The following is a 22741-nucleotide window of genomic DNA, read 5'->3' as shown; positions in this document are numbered from 1 at the left end:
CCACACAAAAGTACAATTTAAAAATACGTGGCAGTTAAAATCTGGCGCCCTCGAGGGCGCTGTGACGTTCGCGTGGACGGGAACCTAAACCCGGAGAGCCGACAGCCCGGCGGTTCGGGGAAGCCTATCCGCAGGGTCCCCAGCGGGGCAGCGGAATTTAGGCAACCTCGGAACCTTTCTGCACCCCACGAGGAACCGCTCACTGTTCCAAACCCGGATGTTTGGAAATATCCTCGGAGAAATAAAAGCGGTTCGGTCCACGGGATCCCTCTTCTCACCACCAAGAGCTCCTCTTCTTCCGGAGCTGACGCCCCTCCTTCTGTGCCTCCATACCCTCTCCCAACCTCATTACAAGTCTCGCTCCCCGCCTCCCCCCACCTCGGGGTCGCTCTGGTCGTCGGTGAAGCAGACATCCACGTCGCTATCGTTGTCGCTCTTAGGCTCTCCGGGCTCCGGGACATAGCCGGACTCGGCTCCCGGGCCGTCGCTCGCCTTCGCCAGCACGCTTTGGCCCGGGTGGCGGGACTTGACGTGGCGCTCCAGGTCCCGGCGGCGCACCAGCACCTTGCCGCAGAACTCGCAGCGGTAGGGCGTGTTGCCCTCGGCGTGCAGACGGATGTGCTTGTTGAGGTTGCTGGGGTCGCCGAAAGGCCGCAGGCACACTTTACACTTGAGCGGTTTGTAGCCCGTGTGCGTCCGCATGTGGATCTTGAGCCCGTACTTGCGCGAATACAGTTTGCCGCAATAGAGGCACAGGTGACCCGTTTTGGGCTTGCCCACGCTGCCGCCGCCGCCGCCGCTGCCGCCGCCCCCTGCGGCCCCCGCCGCCACGACAGCAGGCGGCAGCGCCCCGCCGTCCAAGCGACCGCGGCCTTTCCCCGCCGCCATCTCGGACAACTGCTGCGTGTGCATGGCGATTTCCCTGTCGATGCTGGCCAGAGAGCCCAGCTCGGCGGGGCTCAGGGCGGCTGCAGCTGCCGCCGCTGCCGCCGCCGCCGCCGCCGCCGCCGCAGACCCGCTGAAGTAGGAGATGGACTCGGGGTACTTGAGCAGCCCGCCAAAGTGCAGTTTGAGCGGGTAGTAAGTGGCGGCGGCCGGGGAACCGTACAACAACTCCCCGTTGTAGACAGTGAAGGCCGGCATGACGGCGGGCAGGTGGCTACACTCGCCACCCGGGTAGGCCTTGAGCCCGCCCGCGTCGAGGGGAGGCAGCGCGCAGCGCTCGAGGGGCAGCGCGGCCGCAGGGGGCAGCGGCGCATAACCGGCGCCAGGCAGCGTGGCCGCAGCGGCTGCGGAGGGCTGGGCGCGCTCCACGTGCTTGAAAGCGGACACCTCCTCCGGGGGGCCGGGTAGTAGAGGGAAGCTCCTCAAGGCCCCCGAGCAGGGCAGGCCTGGCGGAGGCGGCGGCAGTGGCTCCCCCGCCAGCAAGCACTTTGAGTGATGGTGGTGGTGATGATGGTGCGCGTGGTGGTGATGGTGATGACTCGCACCGCCTGCCACCGAGTTGTCCGCGCTCCCGGGACGCCCGCCTGGCCGGCCCCCGCCCAACAGCCGGCCCAAGGCCAGACCGGCCCCCGGCTTGCCGCCGCCCTCCTCACGATAGGAGTCGCCGTGAGCGGCCGCGGCCGCCCTGGCCAGGCCCGCGGGCTTGAAGGCCGAGCGCACGCCGGGGTAGAAGGCCAGGCCACGGCCCCCCGCTGGGGAGCCGCCGACGATGCCAAGGATGTGGCCATGTCTGCGGGCCGCCCCGCTCATATCCAGGGCGCGCTCAGGTTGTTCCTTGCCCTTCTTGAGCGGTCCCCACTTGCCCGGTGGGGGCGATGTGGCCGAGGGAGCGGAGGGTGCTTCACGCTTGATGCCCTCCGGCGTCCCGCACGCCTGGGGGTGCGCTGGGCCCTGCGGATGGGGCCGCAGAGTGCCCGCGCGGATGGCCGCAGCGAAGTCGGGCGCCGAGGGTTTCGGAGAGGTGCGGAAGCCATCCGCGGCTGGAGCGGAGCCCTGGCGAACCTCGTGCTCGTGGTGCAGGAAAGAGCGGCTGCCGCCGCCGCTAAACACGCAGTGGAAGCGTAGGTGCGCCTTAAGGCTGTTGGGGTATCTAAACGTCCTCCAGCAGTACCAGCAAATGTAGCGCTCCTCCCCTGGGCGAGAAAGAGTGGAAAAGCGAGACCCGGTGAGATATGAATAAGTGAAGCAGAAAGAAGGCTCCAGCGGACCCAAGGCAAAGCCCGGGTTTCCACCAGCGGGATAGGGAAAAGTGGGAGTATTCTTGGGTCCCCGCGGGAAAAAAAATGAGTTTAGGAGCCCCACTGAGCAAGGACTTCAAGAAGCCCAAAATGGCCAACCCTTGTCACCGTCTCCAACCTCTGGGACAACTCAGAGGCTAATAGAGGTGATCTGGACCTTTCCAACGAAGACTTTCTCCCTGTCACCCGAACAAATCTTTGTGGGTAGGGCAGCGCTGTAGCAGGTTGGCAGGGAAAGAGACGAGAGCAGAGAGCAGCTGTTGCTTTAAATCAAGTGTTGAGGCTGTGCTGTGCCCGGGCCCATCTGTTGGCGTTTGCAGAATAGGTGGCGTATGTCAAGGAGTTTGGATAAACTGAACAAAGGCCAATCTAATGGTCGTGAGCGCCTCATTACCAGGCGAGACAATATCCTGTATGTATGGGCCATATGTAATCATTCCTTTTCATAGAACAATGTCTTTTGTGTCCACTATCCACCCCTCCAGCCCCCTCCCAGTCTTAAACACTTCGCCTGAGGTTTTCCTGGAGCGTAACCAACTGAAGGACCACAGAGGGACTATGATTTGCTATTCTTCAAAATTATTTGTATCTCTATTTCCTCTTTAACCCCATTCAATTTGATGGGAGGAAACTAAAGTCCTGTGTCTTGATATTTTAAAAATTGGTGGGGTTTTTTTTGCGTTATTTTGTCAGTCGTTCCACTTGGTTATTAATTAACTTCTAGATATGTGACAAATCCAAGATTAGTAAAGTCCTTGGAGAAGTTACCTAAGGTTTATTTTTATTATGTGAATATATAATAGATAAATTATATATGAAAAATGTTCTGCTTTTACTAAGTTCATAATTCTCTATTAGGAACTAGAAATATTTTAGTGTCAAATTTTTGTGTTTAATATTATTAGCATTATGTGTTTTTAATTTTGGTAGGGTCTGCAAATATAAGGAAGAGATTCATGTGGAATAGATTCTTATCACATGATGGAAGTTAATTTTTAAAAGGTAATATTACATCCGTACAGAGAAGAGGGATCTTGCTATTGGGATTTCTTTTATAATGAAGTTAATTGATAATATTGAGGAGACAGCTATCTCTTAGAAACTTTAGTTGAGACACAAGGAAATATCCAAAAGTATACATCAGTCTCAATAAATTTAATTCTCCTTCCTTACACACCAGCAGCTCAAACCTCTGAATTATTACTACAAAAACAACAATTTAAAAAAATTCCAGATCTCCCTATGCTCATGTCAGTTACTTTTGACTTTGCTTACAGGTAGCTCTCCAGACAACTAAAATGGAATTTCAACAGAGGAGCAATGTATTCCAGCTAAAGCAAAAGGAGAGCAGGAAAAAAAGAGGGAGAGGATTTGTTTGTGAGCGCCTATCCTAGTCATCTATTTGAGATTTTGGTAAAACCATTTCAATATTTCTATTATTTTGCATTTAACATCGATATAAATTAAATCCTGAGAGGGAGGAAAGGAACCTCCTAGGTCTTTTAGTGCATATGTTGACTTAATAATGTAACCTCCCTTTTTTTACTAAGTTCGGAACTTCCATCCCACCACCCCTTTTAAAAAGTTTTCAGAAACTGCCTCAGAATGATTTAGCTCACTGCAAAGCCAAGTAAACTTTGTCCTTAAAACAAAGCATTATTTTTTTCTTTCCTTTTATTATGGAATTGAAACTCACTGAAATTAGATGATGGTGGAAGAATGGCAGTCATCCCTACTTATTTCCTCCTCTTTTCAGGATTTAAGCCAATGCATGTGTTCTGTTTGAACATGTTCTTTCTTCACTTTATCCTAACCAACTAACATTTTCATGAGACTCTAAGACCCATCCCATGCAAAGAGTTATCAAACACACTTCATAGGTGACTTTGCCTCCTCTCCTTCCTGATTTTGAAGGTGGTCAAGATTTCAAGCATATCAAAGTCAGGGTTCAGAATAACCCATATTCATTAAAAGGAAAACAGTGGTTATTTTGACATCTGTTAACATATGATGCTTACAAACTCAATTGGCTGAAATGAAAGCATGAGGGCCCCTACTTACACAAGTTGCTTTTGTGCTATTTGGTTGTGCCTACGGAGGGGCATCCTGTACAGAAATGGCCAGCCCTAAAGGTCCATAGTTTCTGAATTGTTTTCTAGTGGTAGATTTGAGAGTTCTCCACTGTGGGGTTTTTGTCATGCCTCTCTCTTGCAGGAAGACGTTCACAAGAGAATTTACTATGTGATGTGAGCAACAAGCATTCATTTTATAAATACTACATAAAATCTACTACAAAGTCAATAGAATTCATTTACAGAGGACAGTTTACTTTGAAGTGAAGTGACTTGCCATTCTGAATAAGCTTCTATCTGTCTTATTGTTTCCTAATTCCCACATTTATATTAATTTCTTTAAATCCATTTTGAAAGGGATGAGATTGAATGAGCAATTCAGGAGAGCTTGTTAAAATATGTCACAGAATTCATCAAGTTCACTTTAAATCTAAATCAATTGGTGATAAAAAAAATGAAAACATGGAACTTGGTGTATTAAAAGGAGTCTCAAGAGTAAATACTTTAGCATCTCCTGGCCTTCCTTCCACAGGAAATGTTCTTCAGTGTCCTAGGGAAGGTTTGAAATGTTTTTCTCTTTCTACTGCACCTTAATTTGCATAAATCCACTCTGGCTTTGGAAAGAATCAAATAAATCTGAGAAGAAACTGGGATACATCCCAAATTCAATTTAAGTAAGGAGGGGGAAATGAATAAATGCCACTTAAATGGAAGGGCCTTAGTACCTGCCAACTGACCAGCTGTAAGTACCACAATGCTTCTAAAACGCTGTAGAAATACATTCCTCTCCAAACCAGTGGAGAAGAGATGCCTCTTCACCTTCTAAAAGCAATCCAGGTTTGAGTTAGGCTCTCTGGAATCCATGTTGCAATTACTGTAATAATATTTTAAGACTTCTTTATTGACTCTTAATTGAGTAAATAATTGTCTCTTTGGATATGCAATAGGAAAGGATTACCCTAGAAAGCGCAGCACGATATTTTTCAAGTCTATTTCTCTGCACCATTAGGCGCCAAATGGTTACTGTCGGTGTCAAAATTTACTGTTGATTTTAAGGAATTGGTGGTGACGTTCCTTCTTTACTTAGGCAGACAGGGAGCGTGAATACAGTTTTATGAAGTGCGAAAGGCCCTAGTGCAGGGACGCAACCAAGGACCAGAGAAGGGCTGGACTCTCGCCCACCCACCCTGGCTCCAAAGACCTCACAGAGTCGGTACCTTTCTCGTCGTGCGTGGGAGTCGCAGTCGTAGGGATGTCGAACCACTGAGCCAAGGAGTTGGAATACCACACGGTCAGCTCCTCTCCTGGTTGTACGTCTCGAAGCGCTCGGTAGAAGATCTGGGACACGAGAAATAGATAGCTAACCGTTTTTTCCCGGGTAATCAGTCAAAAGCAAGGAAAGGTTCAAATCCAGGCTCTGATGATGTGACCCTGGAAAAGTTACTGGACCTCTCTGAACCTTACTTTCTTCATCCTTCGGAAGTTGAAAATGATAGTGTCTATCTTATTAGGGCTGTTGGGACTAGCTAAAGGGCTTTGCTCTAGACTTTGTTGTTCCTCCCACAATTTTGTGGGGGCAGGTGGGGTTAGGGTGGGAGAGGGTGGGGGAACCCACAGTACCTGTCCTCCGGGTAAGTCTGCAATAGCTTCCAGAGTCTGTTCTTGGGGGTTCCTGGCTGCCCGGATTAACCCTATCCACTCCAGAGGGGAGCCCCCTGACTCGTCCACCAGCTCACCTCTCACCATGCGCACCTGCAACACAAGCAGTGGTCGTTTCCCCATGTCAAGGCCAGGCCCCCAGCCCAGAGAGAAAGTTTACCTTCCACCCTACCCGACTCAGGAAAATGGTAGTATTCGTTTTGGCCAGACCGCTGTTGGCTGCTGGAAGTGGAAGATACATTAGGGACATTACTTGGGAGAGGGGGGAACAGAGGAAGTCCGCTAGTATAACAGTTCCCGCCCCACTTTGGTTAGACCAAGGGTGAGGATGTTCTCCCTGCGCGCCTAAACGCACAGTATACCAGGCCGCCCCCCTCCTCGACCCCAGCTCTCGGACTTGCCGCTCCAGAAACAGCCCTAACACCAGAATAGAGACGTTTCGCAGTCAGTCCCAGGGCTCAGAGCTCACCCCACCCTGCAGTCTCGTGCCTCCCCCTTACAGCTGCACCGCACGGAGGTGCCTGCGAGCCCAGCAGCCAAAGTCTCCTAACAAAGCGCGCGCAGTGAGAAAAAAAAAATCTGATCCATAGGCTGGCCAGCAGTTTAACAGCAATTAAAGCGCGCCCAAAGAGGAAGGCGTAGTATCCAGCAAACACAGCTCTAGAGAGTGGGGCAAGAGGGTCCAGTGGCGCCGGCGCTGGAGCAGTTTCTTACGGCAAAGCTCTAGTCAGCAGCCAGCCAACGCAAGGTCCTCCCCTCCCCAAAAGATTCCTGACTTCAATTCTCCGACGTTGCCTGCTCATCTCCAGCTGCTGGGACGCCTCAGGGTGGGCCGGGATTTTAAATCCCCTCTCTGAACTGGGGTCGCGACGCTGCTTGGGGAGTTAGAGCCGGAGAGCTGACCCTGGCGCCTCCCGGTTGGGTTCTGGCCCCTAGACTCTCAGAACCAGGCTGCAGGCGCGGGGACCCGGTATCCCATGCAGGTGGACGCCTCTAGCCCTTGGAATTCAAGGACTGGAGGCTGCGTCAGAGTCACCACCTGGTTCATCCCTTCTGCATTTATCCCAAACCCACGAGCAGACTTCAGCCAAGAAAAATCTGAGAAGGTTCTAAAACTGAGAACCTTCCGAGGATTTTTTTTTTTCCGAGATGAAATTATTTTAAGGCAGAGTTAAGCCTCAAATTTGCTTGTGGAAGGGAAGAAGGCAGGAAAAGTCCTGGACGTCCTGCACACCCTGAGATAGGGCGCGTCTGCAGAGAGAGGCCACTGTCTCCCACCTTTACGAAAGAGACCCCAGAACGCGGGGGGAGCCGCGGGTTCCGCGTGATCCGAACAGGGGAGAGCCCGGCGCACCCCACCCAGAGACTGTCCCCTCTAAGCCAAGTCCCGCTCTGGGTTAATGCGATTTGCTGGGAATAATCGGAGTACTCTTCCACCCGGCAGAACTGGCAGGTAATGACTTAATCGCCCCCTTCTTCCTCCCTGTCCTTCTCTACCTCTTACCCCTACCAGGGCAAAGGGAGGCGAACATCAGTGGGGTGGTGGTCGGGACGGCCAATACCTTTTTCTTGGGCCCGGGTTCCTTGCGGTCTGACAGGTATTTGCCCAGCTTGAAGGTGCCAGGCACCGGCCCCAGGCGCAGGCCGGCCGGGATGCAGCAGTCGGCGCTCACGCTGATGGCTGGAGCGCGGGCGTTTCCGTACATTGCTGCGACCGCCGCCAGGCAGGCGCTTTGATGCGCCGAGTCCTCGGTGGGGCGCGAGTGACCGAGCTCTAGCCGCTCGCGAGCCGGGAGCCGCGCCCCGACGTGTGTCCTCCGCCCGCGGAGTGACGCGGGCAGGCATGCACTGCGCCTTTTCTACCGCGGCGGGCGCCTTTTGGCACTGCGAGCGTAAGAGCGCGGAGTTTGGTGAGAGAGTTGCGCTGTCGAGCAGCTGCAGAGTAGCTGCAGAGTCCCACCCGAGAGGGTCACATGGAGTGGTTCCCTCAGCCCCCTGCATAATCGAGGACTCTGAATGGCTGGCGCACAATGGTCCAGGCGACCTTCCCATTCCTAAAAATCCAATTTGTCAAGGGCGAAGAAAAGGCGCTGGTGAATCAAAGGTCTGGCGGGACCATTAATCCTCAGCATGGGGTATTGTCCTCGAGACAGTTACGATATTTTAAGTGACAAATCCACTGTATAATTTCTCCATAAATTTTACTTCCTTTTATTGTTAGCCGACAAACCAGTTTTGGGAAATAAGTGACTACTTTAAGTTTACTTGGCTGATTCCTTTGAGCCTTGGTCTACTTCAAAGATTTTTAATTCTTTCCCCTTGGCTTTATTGTAAAGGAGATTAAACAAAGAGATGGGGACTGTTTGGAGGACTTGTTAACTTCTATTGATTTCTGGCGTGTGCCATACAGAAATTAGGCAGGTACTTGATGGGAAAACACCAGAAAATACCTACACTTTTTAAATAACGACCATATTACCATTTCAGGAGATTGGGTTCAGGCCAGTAGTCTATTTAGAACCGCTTTGTCGTCCCTTCCGTTCGGTTTTGCCCAAAATACGAAGCGTCCGGACCAGTTTGGCGAGTCGGGTCAGCTGCGCACCACTGCGCCCAGGCGCGTCGGGGACCAGCACTTAGTCTGCGGAGTGGGAAGCGGTCGTGAGGCCGCGGCGTTGCAGGGGGATTCTGCGCCCTGGTGAAAGAGGGGTTCTGCAGACCAGATTATTAATCGAGTCGTCCGCACATGTCAACCATCCGACCCAAACAAACCCTGATTTTCTTTTTAGTTTAAAGCGAAGTTAGCAAAGGGCTAACTTCTTCAGAACCAACAAACTGGGCTTTACTTAAAAAAATAAAATAAAATTTAATAGTATAATAATAAACCACACATGCACGCCTTCAAAATCGGTGTGTAGCAGTGCGGCAAGGTGGGCGTTTGGGGCAAATTTTTAAACCTAAATTATGAATTATGGGAATGAGTACTTTCCATAGGTTAAACCACAGTGCTCCTCATTTGCAGGGGTGGAGTGGGGAGAGATCCTCCTCTTAGTGTGGGGTTAATTATGTTCATAAGATAGAAGCCGAGTAATTGAGTTCATTGAAGTCATCAGATATTTGTGACAGTTCTGCCAGTACCTGCCTCGTGCTGCTCATCCCGGACGGTACTCCCCGACCCCTAGGCTGCCAGGATGTGAGCCTGACGCGTTCGGGAGAGGCGGGAGTGGCGCAGGGTTTCCGGCTCTTCGAGCCCTATCTGCTCTACCAAAAGGGCGCAGGACTCCGCGCAGCGCGGGCGCTTCCTTGGCTTTGCCTGGCTTTGCCTGCTGACGGTAGAGCGCGGGAAGGGGGTGACTCTGGTTAGCAAGAGCAGCGGAAGGTAGGGGGGCAGCTACTATTACTCAACGAGTTTGCCTGGCACTGGCTCTAAGGGCGGTATTCCTGGCTCGAGACTGGTCAGAGCGGATAGGATCAAGAGTCTGTGCTCTGCCAGTCAAGACCTCTTGAATCTCGAATGAATTACTTCTGAGCCTCAGTCTCCTAGTCAGTAGAATGGGAATGATGCAATCAAATCATTGGCTTCCTTCCAGTCTTTCACACTAGTTTGTTGCAAAAGTCAGTAGCAATAATGTATAGAGAGCAAATGCGTTTTGGAAACTCCATAGCCTGTGGTTTGGGTCATGAGGCAATCCAGGCCAGGTCGAGTCTCAAGTATGTGTCTAAACATCTCAAGACAGACTGTGTGGTGCACATGGATGGCTCGCCTGGATGCCACCTCCAAGGCATGTGTAGACGCCGCAGCTGGTGTGGAGAACAGCTTGGCGGGTCTGAGCAGCCACAACCGTGCGGACCTTCGGACCGTGCGGTCGCGCCTGGTCCAGAGCCACCTTTTGAGGGAGCTGCCGCAGCTTTTTCTTCTTAACCCTGCAAATGCCCCTCTGCGGGCCGGCCACTAAGGCTGCGGGCGACTGAGGGGAGGGAGGGCGCCTTTGATCCGGCCTATGAATGGCAAAAGCTGGGGGAGGGGAGGAGGAGAGGAAGCCACTCCGAAGAGTCGAGGGCAATAAATTTAAGCCATGAACATGTCCCTCTAACCTCTGGCCTGGCGACTCCGGGATGACACCCAGTTTAAATTACCAGCGCTGTGAGCGGGAAGGGGCGAGCGCAGGGCCTGGGTTCGGGGCGCCTCCCCGGCCCTCCTTAATGAGTGAAAAAGCGTGAACGACACGCGAACAATTTTATCAATAGGACCATGTAAAGGCCGACTGTGAGGAAAGTTATTTATTAATATAGCCAATTGTGGCTGGTTCCCAGCCCCGCGAGAAGAAAGGGCCTGCGCCAGAGGCATTCACACCAGCTCGCCGAGTTTTATTCTGTCCTGTGGCTCAGAGTTGAAGTTCCCCAAGTGAAATAAATTGTCCACAAAGGAGGAAAGGAACACATTTTCTTTTATTTTTCCTCCCCTAAAAAGCAAGGGTGAAACCAATCTAATGTGCCCAGTGGAGCAAGATGGGCCGTGAAAGGCTGGGTGTTAAAAGTAAAAGCGGGCTGTGCAGCAAATGGGATGGAAAATTAAATGAAATTAAATAGCTTGAACGGCCGTATTGTCCCTTATTAAAAAGACACATTAATTACATGGTCTCAGCCTTATTCAAAGACAATGTTGAGACTCAATCAAAACATTCCACTCGGTTTTTTTATGGACTTAAAATGGGCTTCCAGGGGCCCCGTTAAAGCGAAAACCCTCCTGCACCGAGGTGCGGGGCTAGGCGGTTTCGGGGGCGGTCGGATTCCGGATCCTGCCCGGGTTAACAGGTTGCTCTTAACGAGGCACGGATGTTGGAGAGCGGCAGCCCGCGGGAGGGGCAGGCTGCAGGGAGCCGCGTCCCGCCACCGCGCTGCTTTCAGCCTCCGCTGCATTGGGAGGTGCGGGGGACCCACCCAGGCCAGCGCCTGCCCTGTCAGAACCCCGGGCTCTAAAGGCTGCGGCCACTGAACAGATTTTCCTGACTGGGTTCTGCCTAGAGGAAAATCGCCCCCGAAAGCTTTGGGACTGAGATTGGGGGGCTCTGGCCAGAATCTCTTTCAGGGTACTCTTCTCCGGGGCTGCAGGTCTCTGGGAAGTAAAGCCTTATGCTTCCGCACCGCAGTGGGCCGGGAGGTTATGGGTCACCCAACCCCGGATCCCCTGGATAGGGAGAGCGCGAGCAGGGACCGCAGGCTAGGCCTCCAAGTAGGCAGTGGCCTGGAAAGCCCGTGTTCAATCGTCGAGCTTGGGCCTGAGCCGGGAGCGCGGGTCGAGGCCGCTCAGGCCGCGCCCCCCGAGGGTGTCCGCGCCGGCTTGGCGGGCAGGTCAGCGCGGACCAGCTGCGCGGCCCCGAGGCGCGGGTGGGACATTAAGGCCGGGTCTGAATGGGGCGGCGGCGACGGGCTCTGGGAACGCCACCAGATGACACGCCGGCGACGAGACCATTTTCCCCTTAATTGCGAGGCCAGTGGGTGCGCGGCTGCCGGGAGACTCCAAACACCGAGCCAGTACACAGCCCGGTCGCCGCTGGTGGGTTTTGTGGTGCATTTTTTTTGTTGTTGTTTTTTAAGTCTTCCGTTGGAAGCGGCTCAATAAAAGTATTCAGAGTCTCTCTCAAGTTGCCTTTTAACCGGAGTTCCCCAACTTATTTCTTGGTTCTTTCGGTTGACATGGTGCAAAGAAAAGTCAGCGAGCGTGTTGCTGAATTGCAATGTGTCGGGGCACCTCCACATTCAGCGCTTCTCTGCCGGCCGCTGCCGAATGAGCCCGCACTCAATTCGATTTTCCTTGCTGTTGGGCACATTTAGGAGCGCCTCTATTTGTGAAGTTCATTTCTAGGCAAATGTATTCAAGAGCCGATGGGAATGAATAGGACCGTGTGTCAGCCGCCCCTAATTGGGATTAAAGCACTTAGGAGCATATGCAGAGAGTGACAGAAATTCTCAGGTTGCATTGTGTTCGTACTTCCACCCGCTCTGTCACTCCTCCTCCAAGGGAGATTTATAAAGATTGCAGGGAGAAACTGAGGAAAGAAAAGCCAAACGGAAAATAACCCGGCTAATGGCTCACGGTGAAGCTGAAGTTCAGCAAGTGGCGATGACAGCTTCTGAGAAAAGATGCTGGGATAATTAAACGTGGGCAGGGGAGCAGGTCTGAACTCTTTAATCAGAGAGGCGGGAGTTAAAAGGCAAAATAAAGATGTTCTTGAGATTCCCAGACTTTTTTTTTCCTTTTCTTTCTCTTGAAGAGCTCAGCTTTTTTTTTTTTTCCTTTATCTCTACCTCCCATGTCCAGAGAACATACCCACTTTGTAACAATAAGAACAGTCTGAATTAGGAAAAAAAAAGCCACAAAGGAAACAAAAATGTCTTCTTTTGTATATTAATGAGAACTTTGCACCCAAAAAAGTCAATGAAAATATTTCTTGATGTTTGTATGTGCGTGTAAAATATACACATACAATGTTAAAACAGGAACAACATAAGTGTTTCCATTTAGCCTATATATGTAGATAAGTATACGATCTGCTTGCAAGTCTCCACCCAGAAGTGGCTCCTAGGTTTCAAAGCTGATGATAAGGAACTTTTAAAAGCTAAAAGGGAGTGTGGAGCTGAGGCTGGGATAGTTGTTTTAGTAGAGAGCAGTAACAGTCTCCTTTTGCCCATGAGGAGCAGAGATGCCAAAAAGGGCAGATGAACATTGAGCAATAGGATAACAGAGTGAGAGCATATATTTCTAAAAAGTATCTGTATTTCCGTTGTTTCTCTGATTGTTTAAATCTACCTGGAAATATGGGTTCCCTGGAGGGTGGAAGACTCTGTATCTGAGCTCCCAGAGGAGACTTCTCACTTAACCTTTTGGTACCTTTTTTGATTCAGAAACATAACAATGTATCGCCAATTAACATTTATTCTTGAGGTTTAAATCTTTTTTTTTTTTTTTAATCTGTATGGGCAAGGGAAAAAGAGGGAGAAAAGAGAAGGAAGGAGATACGGGCATGTGGAGAAGGAATAATGGCCAGTGGTTTTTTTTTTTTGTTTTTTTTTTTTGGTAATAAATTCCTAATCAAATTTAAACTCATTATATAGGGATGTGTTTTGACCACACCAAACTGAGGGCCTTCCCACAGGGCCTGAGTAGGAAGGTGGGGTCTCCAGCTACAAAAAAGATTCTGAATAGAAGGAGAGTGTCATGTGACAGAGAGACAAACCCCAGTAGTGAGTCTCACTCCCAATTCCTCAACAGTCCTTGGCCTGAAAACCTGCTTTCTCTCCAGGCTGGCCCACCTAGTGAAGAAGAAATTGTAAATCTCTGTTCAGACACCGAATTTCTGTTCAGGTATAGAATTTTCCTTCAACATAAGTCCCAGTTTTAAACTCTTTGAAAAGTTGTGCGTATTGGGTGGAAACTGTCCTGGCAGGCAAATTTATATCCCCTGGGACAACTTACAAGCATGGTCATCAGCTAGCCATGATGATAAAAATAGGACGTGTATCCAGCTTCTGTTATAGCTAAGGACCAAATTTAAGTTCATGACCAGTATCTCTGAATAATTAGTATGCTCACTAATTAGGATCCTATGTACTCTCTTAATGTTATTGCTAATTATGTGTTTGTCTGGTTTAAAATCAATGCCATCACTTATGTTATTCATGTCTGTGGCCAAAATGATGATACATTTTAATTTCCTGAAAGCATCTTTGAATTTTATATATCCCTCATTTTAGAGTAGGGATTCAAATTCAGATAACCTCTCAAATATACTCAGAATCATAACATAAACTTAGGTGATGTTACAAAAGATGGACTTTCATGCAGATGCACACATTTTTCTTTCTTTTAAACAGAACTTTGAGATAGGAGTTTTAGATAGAATTCAAATACCATGCAGTACACTTGTTTAAAGAATACAGTTCAGTGTTTGTTAGTATATTCAGAGGCTTGTGCAACCATCACCACCACCTAATTAGAACATTTTCATTCCCTCCTAAAAGAAAGCCCATGTTCATTAGCTGTCCCTGCCTATTTGTTCCCAACTTCCCAAGTCCTAGACAACTACCAATCTGTTTCCTGTTTCCTTAGATTTGCCTATTCTGGATATTTTATATAAATGGAATCACATATGTATTACTTTGTGACTGGCTTCTTTCACTTAGCATAGTATTTTCAAGGTTGAGCCATATCAAAGGAATGGTACTTCATTCCTTTTTATTGCCAAATAATATTCCATTATATAGCTATACCTCATTTTATTTATCCATTCATCAGTTGATGGACATATGGGTTGTTCCTACTTTTAGCTAATATGACTAACGCTGCTATGAACATCTGTGTACAAGTTTTTGCTTGGATATATGTTCTCATTTACTTTGGATACTTACCTAAGAGTGGAATTGCTGGGTCATATGGTAACTCTGTTTAACTTTTTGAGGAACTGCCTGTTTTTCAAATTGGCTGCACCCTTGTACATTTCCACCAGCAGTGTATGAAGGCTACAGTTTTTCCACATCCTCACTAACACTTGATATTTTCTGTCTTTTAGAATATAGCCATTATAGTGGGGGTAAGTGCTATAGTGTAATTTTAAATTGTACTTCCCTAATGACTAATCCATGAAAGCATCCTTTCATGTATTTATTGGCCATTTGTATATCCTCTTTGGAGAAATGTCTAATCAAATCCTTTGCCCATTTTTAAATTGGGTTATTTGTCTTTTTTACTATTTAGCACACTACCTCTTTCTTTAAAACTGTTTTAAATGACCAAGACAAAACAGGCTATTAGGTTTAACCATCACAACAGCACTATGAAGTAGATTGTATTAACCATCTTTTACTGAAAAGTTCAGAGAGGTTTAGGAACTTGCTTGGGGTCACATAGTAAGTAATAGACACAGAATTCTTCCCACATACTTCTGCTTTCCAAGTACAGGTCATTTTCATTTGACGAAACTGCTTTCAGAAGATTTCATTGACTCTATACATCTTCTCTTCTCTATGAAAGCCATCAAGCTGTTACTAAGGTATCCTAGTGGTTAGGAGATTGGACTCTGGAATCAGATTTCCTGGATTCAAATCCTGCCTCTGACGTTAGCTGTGCGACACTGAGGAAGATGTATCCTTTCTATTCTTTCTTTCCTCACCTGTAAAACATGAATATTAGGAAGACCTGCTTCTCAGTGTTGCTGAGAGAATAATAAGAGATGTTGAATGGAAAGTGCTTAGCATAGCACCCAGAATACAGAATGTGTGCAGAAATGTTAGCTATTTGCATTTTTGTAATGATACTTATACTTACTACTTATCAAGCCCTCTGATAAGGAACAGCACTGTTGGGCTGAGAACTGTACATGATAAATGGTGCAGGACCTCTGACACCAGTGAGCTTAATCAGATAGTCACATAAGATACAGTCACCCATACTTGAGGTGGCAGATAATTGATGAGGGGAAGCCTCTCTTTAGAGATGTAGTCCAGCTAATAAATGAAGAAGGAGTAAGATAATTCAAATATTGTTTTGCAATCCTTAGTGAAGTTATGGATCCAGACAATGATTATTAATGACTGCCAGTATCACAAAAAGGTAGGACAACAACATATTATGTACATCCTCATGGAAGTATGCAATGGTGCCTAAGAAATAGTTTTGCCAAAACAAGCAAGCCAACAAACAAAACGAAACCTGAAACTTATTGCTCTGATTATAGAAAATAGGACAAATGAACTTGATGAACAAATCCATGGAGATACAATCAGGAAAAAACAGACTGTGGGATTCTGTACTGGACAAGTGACCTGTTTTATTTTTGACAAATAAGTTGCAAGGGGGAAAAGGGAAAGGGAGGGGAAAACCAATAGATTAAAAGAGACTTAAGAGATGTGATGGTTTTAAAATATGTCCATTATTTGGCAATCCTTCCTTCAAAATGTGGGGCTCATATGGGCCAGACTTAGTGACTCACTTGTAACACATAAGATGTAGATGTAAAAGTGTGTGATGTTTGAGATTAGGTCATAAAAGGTGTGTTGGATTCTTCCTTGATCTTTCTCCCTTTCTCTCCAATTGCTCCCTTTGAGAGAAGCTGGCTGGTATGTCTTGAGAACACTCAAGTAGCCCTATGGAATGGTCCACATGGTGAGAAACTGAGGCCTCCTGCCGACAGGTATGTGAGTGAGCATCCTGGATGAGAATCCCCAGCCCCAGATGATTTCAGATGAAAGCAATCCTGGTTGACATCTTGATTACAATTTGATGAAAGATCTTGAGCCAGAACCACCAATCTAAACTGCCCTTGATTTCTTACCTGAAGACACTGTTTTAAATAATAAATATTCATTGTCTTTTTAATTGCAAAGTTTGGAGATAATTTGCTATGATCAGACACAAAAAAAATCTTGATTTTTTTTTTAAATCATTAAAAATTATACAAGCCCAATAGTAACAATTGGAACACTGACCAGATAGTTAATGGTACTAGGAATTAACATTAATTTTAAGTGGAATAATTTTATTATGGTTATTTTTTATCCTTATCATTTTAGAGAAATATGCTAAACATTTACAGATAAAATAAGACATCTGAGATTTGCTTCAAATAATCCTGAGGAATTTGAGAGGGAAGAACAGTGGGTATAGGTATTGTTTAAGGTTTCTCAGGCACAACACAACTGACATTTTGGACTGGATGATTCTTTGTTGTGAGCAGCTGTCCTATGCATTGTGGGATGGTTACCAGCATCCTGATCTCTGCCCCATAAATGCTAGAAGTACCTTCCCTCCCTATTGTGACAGCCAGTGTTTTAGTTGCTATGCTGATTTTCTTTTTCTTTTTTTTTTTTAACATGGGCAGGCACCGGGAATCGAACCCGGGTCCTCTGGCATGGCAGGCAAGCATTCTTGCCTGCTGAGCCACTGTAGCTCTATGCTGATTTTAAACTGTTATATACCACAGAAAAGCCATGTTCTTTTTTTTAAAATACATATATAGAGAGAAATATCCACACATGTACAATCCAACCATATCATACAATCAAAGGTTCACAATATCATTATATAGTTGTGTATTCTTCACCACAATCATTTTTAGAACATTTGCATCACCCCAGAAAAAGAAAGAACTCATATATCCCATATCCGCTACTTACAGAATTTCAATCTACCCAATTTTTACCCTTTATCTCACCCCATTATTCATTTTTCTAATCTTTTGTTTTTAAAACTCATCTGTCCATACCCTGGACAAAAGAAGCATCAGACACAAAGTTTTTACAATTACATTGTAAAATCACCAGGTTTTCACAGTCACATTGTAAAAGCTATATGGTTATACAGTCTTCTTCAAGAATCAAGGCTACTGGAACACAGTTCAGCAATTTCAGGTACTTCCTTCTAGCCACTTCAATACACCATAAACTAAAAAGGGATATCTATATAATGTATAAGAACCTCCAGTATAACTTCTTGACTCTGTTTGAAATCTCTCAGCCACTGAGACTTTACCTCATTTCTTTCTTCCTCCTTTTGGTTGAGAGGGCTTTCTCATTCTGATGATTCTGGGTCCTGGCTCATCCCGGGAGTCAGGTCCCACATTGCCAGGGAGATTTATACCCCTGGAGGTCATGTTCCATGTTGGGGAGAGGGCAGTGAGTTCACCTGCCAGGGTGAAAGCCATGTGCTTTAAATTCTAACTTAATCTTTGGTGCAGACCCATTGTTTAAGGTGAAACCTTTGATTAAGCTATCTCCATGAAGATGCAATACATCCACTTGTGGATTGGACTTTTTGAGTAGATCATCTTCATGGAAGTGTGACCCTGTCCATTTAAGATGTGTCTTAAAACTAATTAAGTTTACTGGAGTTGCTAAAAGAGAAAACACAGGGAGACATTTTGGAGAAAGCTCAGACACAAACATTTGGAGCTGCTTGGAGAACCAACACAGAAAGCCTCTTGAATCAGATACTGGAAGTAACACAACCCAGAAGCAAAGGACCAGGAGATGCCAGCCACTTCCCATGTGACATTGATCGACCTTTCTTTGGAGTCAAGGTATATTTCTCTGGATGCCTTAGTTTGAACTTTTTTTATGGCCTTAGAAATATAAACTTGTAACTTAATAAATCCTCTTTGTAACAGCCCATCCATATTTGGTATATTTCATTCGGCAGCTTTAGCCAACTGAAACAGTTGTGTACTTGCTAAGACATACACTAACAATGAGTTGGCTTAACAACAGGAATTTATTGGTTCATGGTTTCAGAGGCTAGAAGACTTGCTGCTTCCTGGGGTCATTATCTTCTGGATGGCCAGCGATCTTTGATTCCTTGGCTTTTCTGGCATATGGCAATGCAATGGCAGCATCTTCTTACTCTTCTAGTCCCATTGGCTTCCAGCTTCTTGCTTTTCCCATCAAGTTTCTCTCTCTTTGTGACTTTTACTCTGTGTATAAAGGACTCCTGTAGTCAACATTAAAGCCCTACCTAATTCAGTTGGACCACACTTTAACTGGAGTAGTATCTTGAAAAGGTTTTATTTACAATGGGCCCTCACCTACCAAAATGCAGACCAAGACCAAGAGCATGTACAAGCTGGGGTACACAATTCAATCCACCACAACCAGATATTTCCAAATATCCCCTGAGGGGCAAAATTGTCCCCATTTGTAAAACACTTAGTATAAATGAAACAAAATTGGCCATAACTTGATTATTGTTGAATTTGAGTGTTGGGTACATGGGGATTCCTTATACTATTCTCTCTAACTTATACTATTTTCTCTCTAATATACCTTAGATCTAAAAAGAGGGCTGAAAAGCAAGCTTCCAACTTAAGCATAGGGGAAAGGATGGAGTCATAAGAGGGAGAGTCCCAGTCATAGTTGAAGGATCTTCATAAATTCTGCTGGCCAAAAAAAAAGCATGATAAAATTTCACTACATTGCCTCAGTCATTGTAGCAGTCTTCTGTTTGCTTCCCAAGGATGCATTCACCTCATCTTAGAACAGAACTCTGATCTTTAACTGGTTATACTGCTGCTTAGAACAGACTACTACATAGCTGGGGTCAATGTAATGTGAAAAGAAGTGTTGTGTGGGACTCAAAGGAGCCCATTCAGCCCCATTTCTGCCTTTACTCATTATTGTCATGTAGACATGGTGCCTGGATGAAGACACTCTCTTGGTCCATAAAATTTCCCTATTTATAGAGGCCATGAGCTGAGGAAATAGGCTGAACAGAAAGATAAAAGGAACCAGGATCCCAGATGACTTAATGGAACCAACACACCAACCCTGGATTATCTCTATCTGGACTTCTAAGTGAAAATAAACTCTGGTGTCTTTTACCCACTGTGTTAGTTAGATTCCGCTGTCAACTTGGCCACGTGAGCATACCTAGTCTTGTTGCTGCGGACATAAGCCAATGGTATGTGAACCTCATTTGTTGATAATTACATCTGCAGTCGGCTAGGAGGCGTGTCTGCTGCAATGAGTGACCTTTGACTTAATTGGCTGGTGCTTAAATGAGAGAACAAGGGCAATGTAGCACAGCCTAAGCAGCTCGGCATTCCTCATCTCAGTACTAGCAGCTCAGCCCAGGCCTTTGGAGATACAGAAAGAAGTCACCCCGGGGAAAGTTGTTGGAACCCAAAGGCCTGGAGAGAAGACCAGCAGAGACCATCCTGTGCCTTCCATGTAAGAAAGAGCCTCAGTGGAAAGTTAGCTGCCTTTCCTCTGAAGAACTAACAAAATAAATCCCCTTTTATTAAAAGCCAATCCATCTCTGATGTGTTGCATTCCAGCAGCTAGCAAACTAGAACACCCACTATTTTGTGTATTTAGGATGGTGTGTCTATCATACTTGCAAGCAAGTGGAAGATGTTGGACTGTGTCCTTTCAGTCTTTGGCTTGTGTGCAAGTATTATTAATGGATTAATTTTTTTCATCTCTTTGAGGTTTTAATTATTATATTTGAAAGGTTTATAAATAAATAAACCTTTTGAAATGTGATAACATTTATTTACCCCAAATCTTTGGGGAATAGAAATAAAATTTCAAATTCTTAATAAAATAGGAACTATCTCCTGAAAACTAACTTTTTTTTTTTAAAAAAGGTGTCCTTTGATTCCTGTAAAACCCTACAGTATATTTATGGATCTTTGGTGTATGGTCTGAACTAAGCGCATTGTCAATTGACCCAAGATTTAATTGTATTTCAGTGTCTGCTTAATAAAGGTACTACTTCTATAGCATCTATATTCCTCAGTTTTCTATTTTTCAAAATGATGGACTTATTCCTTCCTTATCTCATGCAGCTATGTGAAGTATTTTAGGTTTCTCAGGAGAAGGTAACAAGTCCAAAAAGAAAAAGCAAGTTCTAAATACTGACCATGATGGATACTCCCTTACTGGTTCCCAACATCATATCAAAGGCCGTAACAACACACTTCTTAATTTGAGCACTGTTGGTGCTCATTTCACCAGCCTCATTTTTTTATTACATAAATTTTCTAAATATTTTTTCCATCACATAGTTGTGTATTCTTCATCATGATCATTTTTTAACATATGCACCACTCCAGAAAAAGAAAAAAAAGCTCATATATCCCACATTCCTTACCCCTCCCACTCATTGACCCACAATCTACCCAATTTTTACACTTTAGCTCTCTCCATTATTTCTTTATTTTGTATCTTTTTTGTTTTCTAACTCATCTCTCCATACTCTGGATAAAAGAAGCATCAGACACAAGGTTTTCACTATCACACAGTCACATTGTAAAAGCTAAATGGTTATACGGTCTTCTTCAAGAATCAAGTCTACTGGATCACAGTTCAGCAGTTTAGGTACTTCCTTCTAGCCACTCCAATACACCATAAACTAAAAAGGGATATCTATATAATGCATAAGAATAACCTCCCAACTCTGTTTGAAATCTCTCAGCCACTGAAACTTTATTTTATCTCATTTCTCTCTTTTCCCTTTTGGTCAAGAAGGCTTTCTCATTCCTATTATGCTGGGTCCAGGTCATCCCCAGGAGATTTACCCCTGGGAATCATGTCCCATGTAGGCGGGAGAGCAGTGAGTTCACCTGCAGAGTGGGCTTAGAGAGAGAGAGGCTGCATATAGCAACAAAAGAGGTTCTCTGGGAGTGAGTGTGAGGCATAATTATAAGTAGACTTAGCTTCTCCTTTGCAGGAATAAGCTTCATAGGGGTAAGCTCCAAGACTGAGGGCTCTGCCTATTGAATTGGTTGTCCCCACTGCTTGCAAGAATATCAGGAATTTCCCAGATGGGGAAATTGAATATTTCCTCCTTTCTCCCTGGCCCCCCCCAAGGAGACTTTGCAAATACTTTTTTATTCTCTGACCAAATTACTCCGGGATATATCGGGGCATCAAACTCACCTGTACAAAACAACAAGATCTCACGCCCTATCCAAGATTCCAAGTAAGTCAAGTAAACTGACCACACAAGTTAAATTAGATAACATGCTACCCAAAATATAAATTTTGCTCCAAATAAACATCTCCTTTGGTCTCGCACAGAGGTTGGAGTTTGAAAATATGGGTCATATCATCCTTTACCCAGTATTCAGATTTATCTTAGTCCTATCCAGATAATCAGCTGCCTCATTTTGAGTTGTGTGTAGAGTTGAGTTGATTTGAGAGAGGAGAACCATTTTAAAAGATAAATAGAAGAGAGAAGGTGAAGAACAGAAACAGTAGAAAAGGGAAGGAGGGGAAGAAGCTATTAGAAAGAATTCTTTGTAGTGGAACAACATAGAAAGATGGAATGATTTGTTGATTAGTGTGATCACACACAGGAAAGAGATGGATTCTGCTATTTATGAGGAAAAATATAATTCAGCAAAACACTGTCTTTTCTATGATAACTTAAGAGGCATTTCAGTGCCTTATAGCCATGAAAAAAGTGGATTAACAAAAGTACAGCAAAGAGAAGCTACTATATCCTCATGGTTAGACCTGTGAGAAATGGATGTGTATTGTTAAGACATAGCCAAGTATTTAATGAAGCCGACAAATCAAAGACAATTCTTCTGGTTCCTGTTTTAACAATGGCTTGACTTTTGTTTTCAAACACCAATAACACTGGGTAAAAGAAAGTAAATGGACAGTGAATAAATTGGGACAGAGTTCAGTTCCTTTTGTCCATGACAAATATCTAGGAAGATGCTTCGTTTTTATTCCTGTACCTGACTCTAACTGCTTGTCATATTTGAATTCAGATTTAGATTAACTTATTAATTTTTAAATAATGTAATAAATTATGCATACAAAAGTTTCATTCTGCAGACTTCCTACTCTCATTTTTACGTTTCACTCAGTCATTTCTTAAAGAAGTTGTACAATATTCCCATAAAGAAATTTTTTAATTTTTACTTATTAATTATTATATATATATTTTTAGTTCTTTTGATTTTCATGCAATTCTGCAAGGAACTCTTTCCTTTTCAGTGGTTAACCTCTTGTGGTAAATTGTTACATCATGGCCTACACTGAATCAAACTTTCTGCTATCTATGCCCTCATGCCTCATGCCTCATGTCTATTCTCACAATGACTCTGAGCTCATCCATATGACTTGCTTTGATCAATGGGACATCAGCAAATACGACACAAGCAGAAGCTTGAATAGTACTTGTATTTGGGGCTTGCCCTTTTGAAACACTGTCGATCGCCATGATGAAGAAGCCTGTTCTATTCTCCTTAATGTTAATTAAATAAA

The 22741-nt window shown here is 45.5% G+C and overlaps 1 protein-coding gene across 1 annotated transcript; it reads right to left on the bottom strand.

The window, feature by feature from the left end:
• Positions 1 to 348: 348 nt before the first annotated feature.
• PRDM13 (PR/SET domain 13) lies at positions 349 to 7680 on the bottom strand. The gene is made up of 4 exons (XM_077159287.1): positions 7537 to 7680; positions 5936 to 6067; positions 5533 to 5653; positions 349 to 2138 (listed from the first exon to the last, which is right to left on the bottom strand). Exons 1-4 carry the CDS (start codon positions 7678 to 7680, stop codon positions 349 to 351), a joined length of 2187 nt encoding a protein of 728 aa, XP_077015402.1.
• Positions 7681 to 22741: the final 15061 nt, after the last annotated feature.

The sequence above is a fragment of the Tamandua tetradactyla genome, chromosome 5 (assembly GCF_023851605.1).
Source record: "Tamandua tetradactyla isolate mTamTet1 chromosome 5, mTamTet1.pri, whole genome shotgun sequence".
Taxonomy (NCBI): Eukaryota; Metazoa; Chordata; class Mammalia; order Pilosa; family Myrmecophagidae; genus Tamandua; species Tamandua tetradactyla.
The sequence above is the reverse complement of the archived record's forward strand: the minus strand, read 5'-3'. Positions and strand labels throughout refer to the sequence as shown.

Bases quoted from the DNA above. Each gene is read 5' to 3' on its own strand.
- PRDM13 (XM_077159287.1), bottom strand. From the start codon at position 7,680: ATGTACGGAAACGCCCGCGCTCCAGCCATCAGCGTGAGCGCCGACTGC. The intron at 6,068-7,536 runs GTATTGGCCGTC...CTTGTGTTGCAG, and splicing joins AACCCGGGCCCAAGAAAAAG to GTGCGCATGGTGAGAGGTGA. The intron at 2,139-5,532 runs GTACCGACTCTG...TTTCTCGCCCAG, and splicing joins TCCCACGCACGACGAGAAAG to GGGAGGAGCGCTACATTTGC.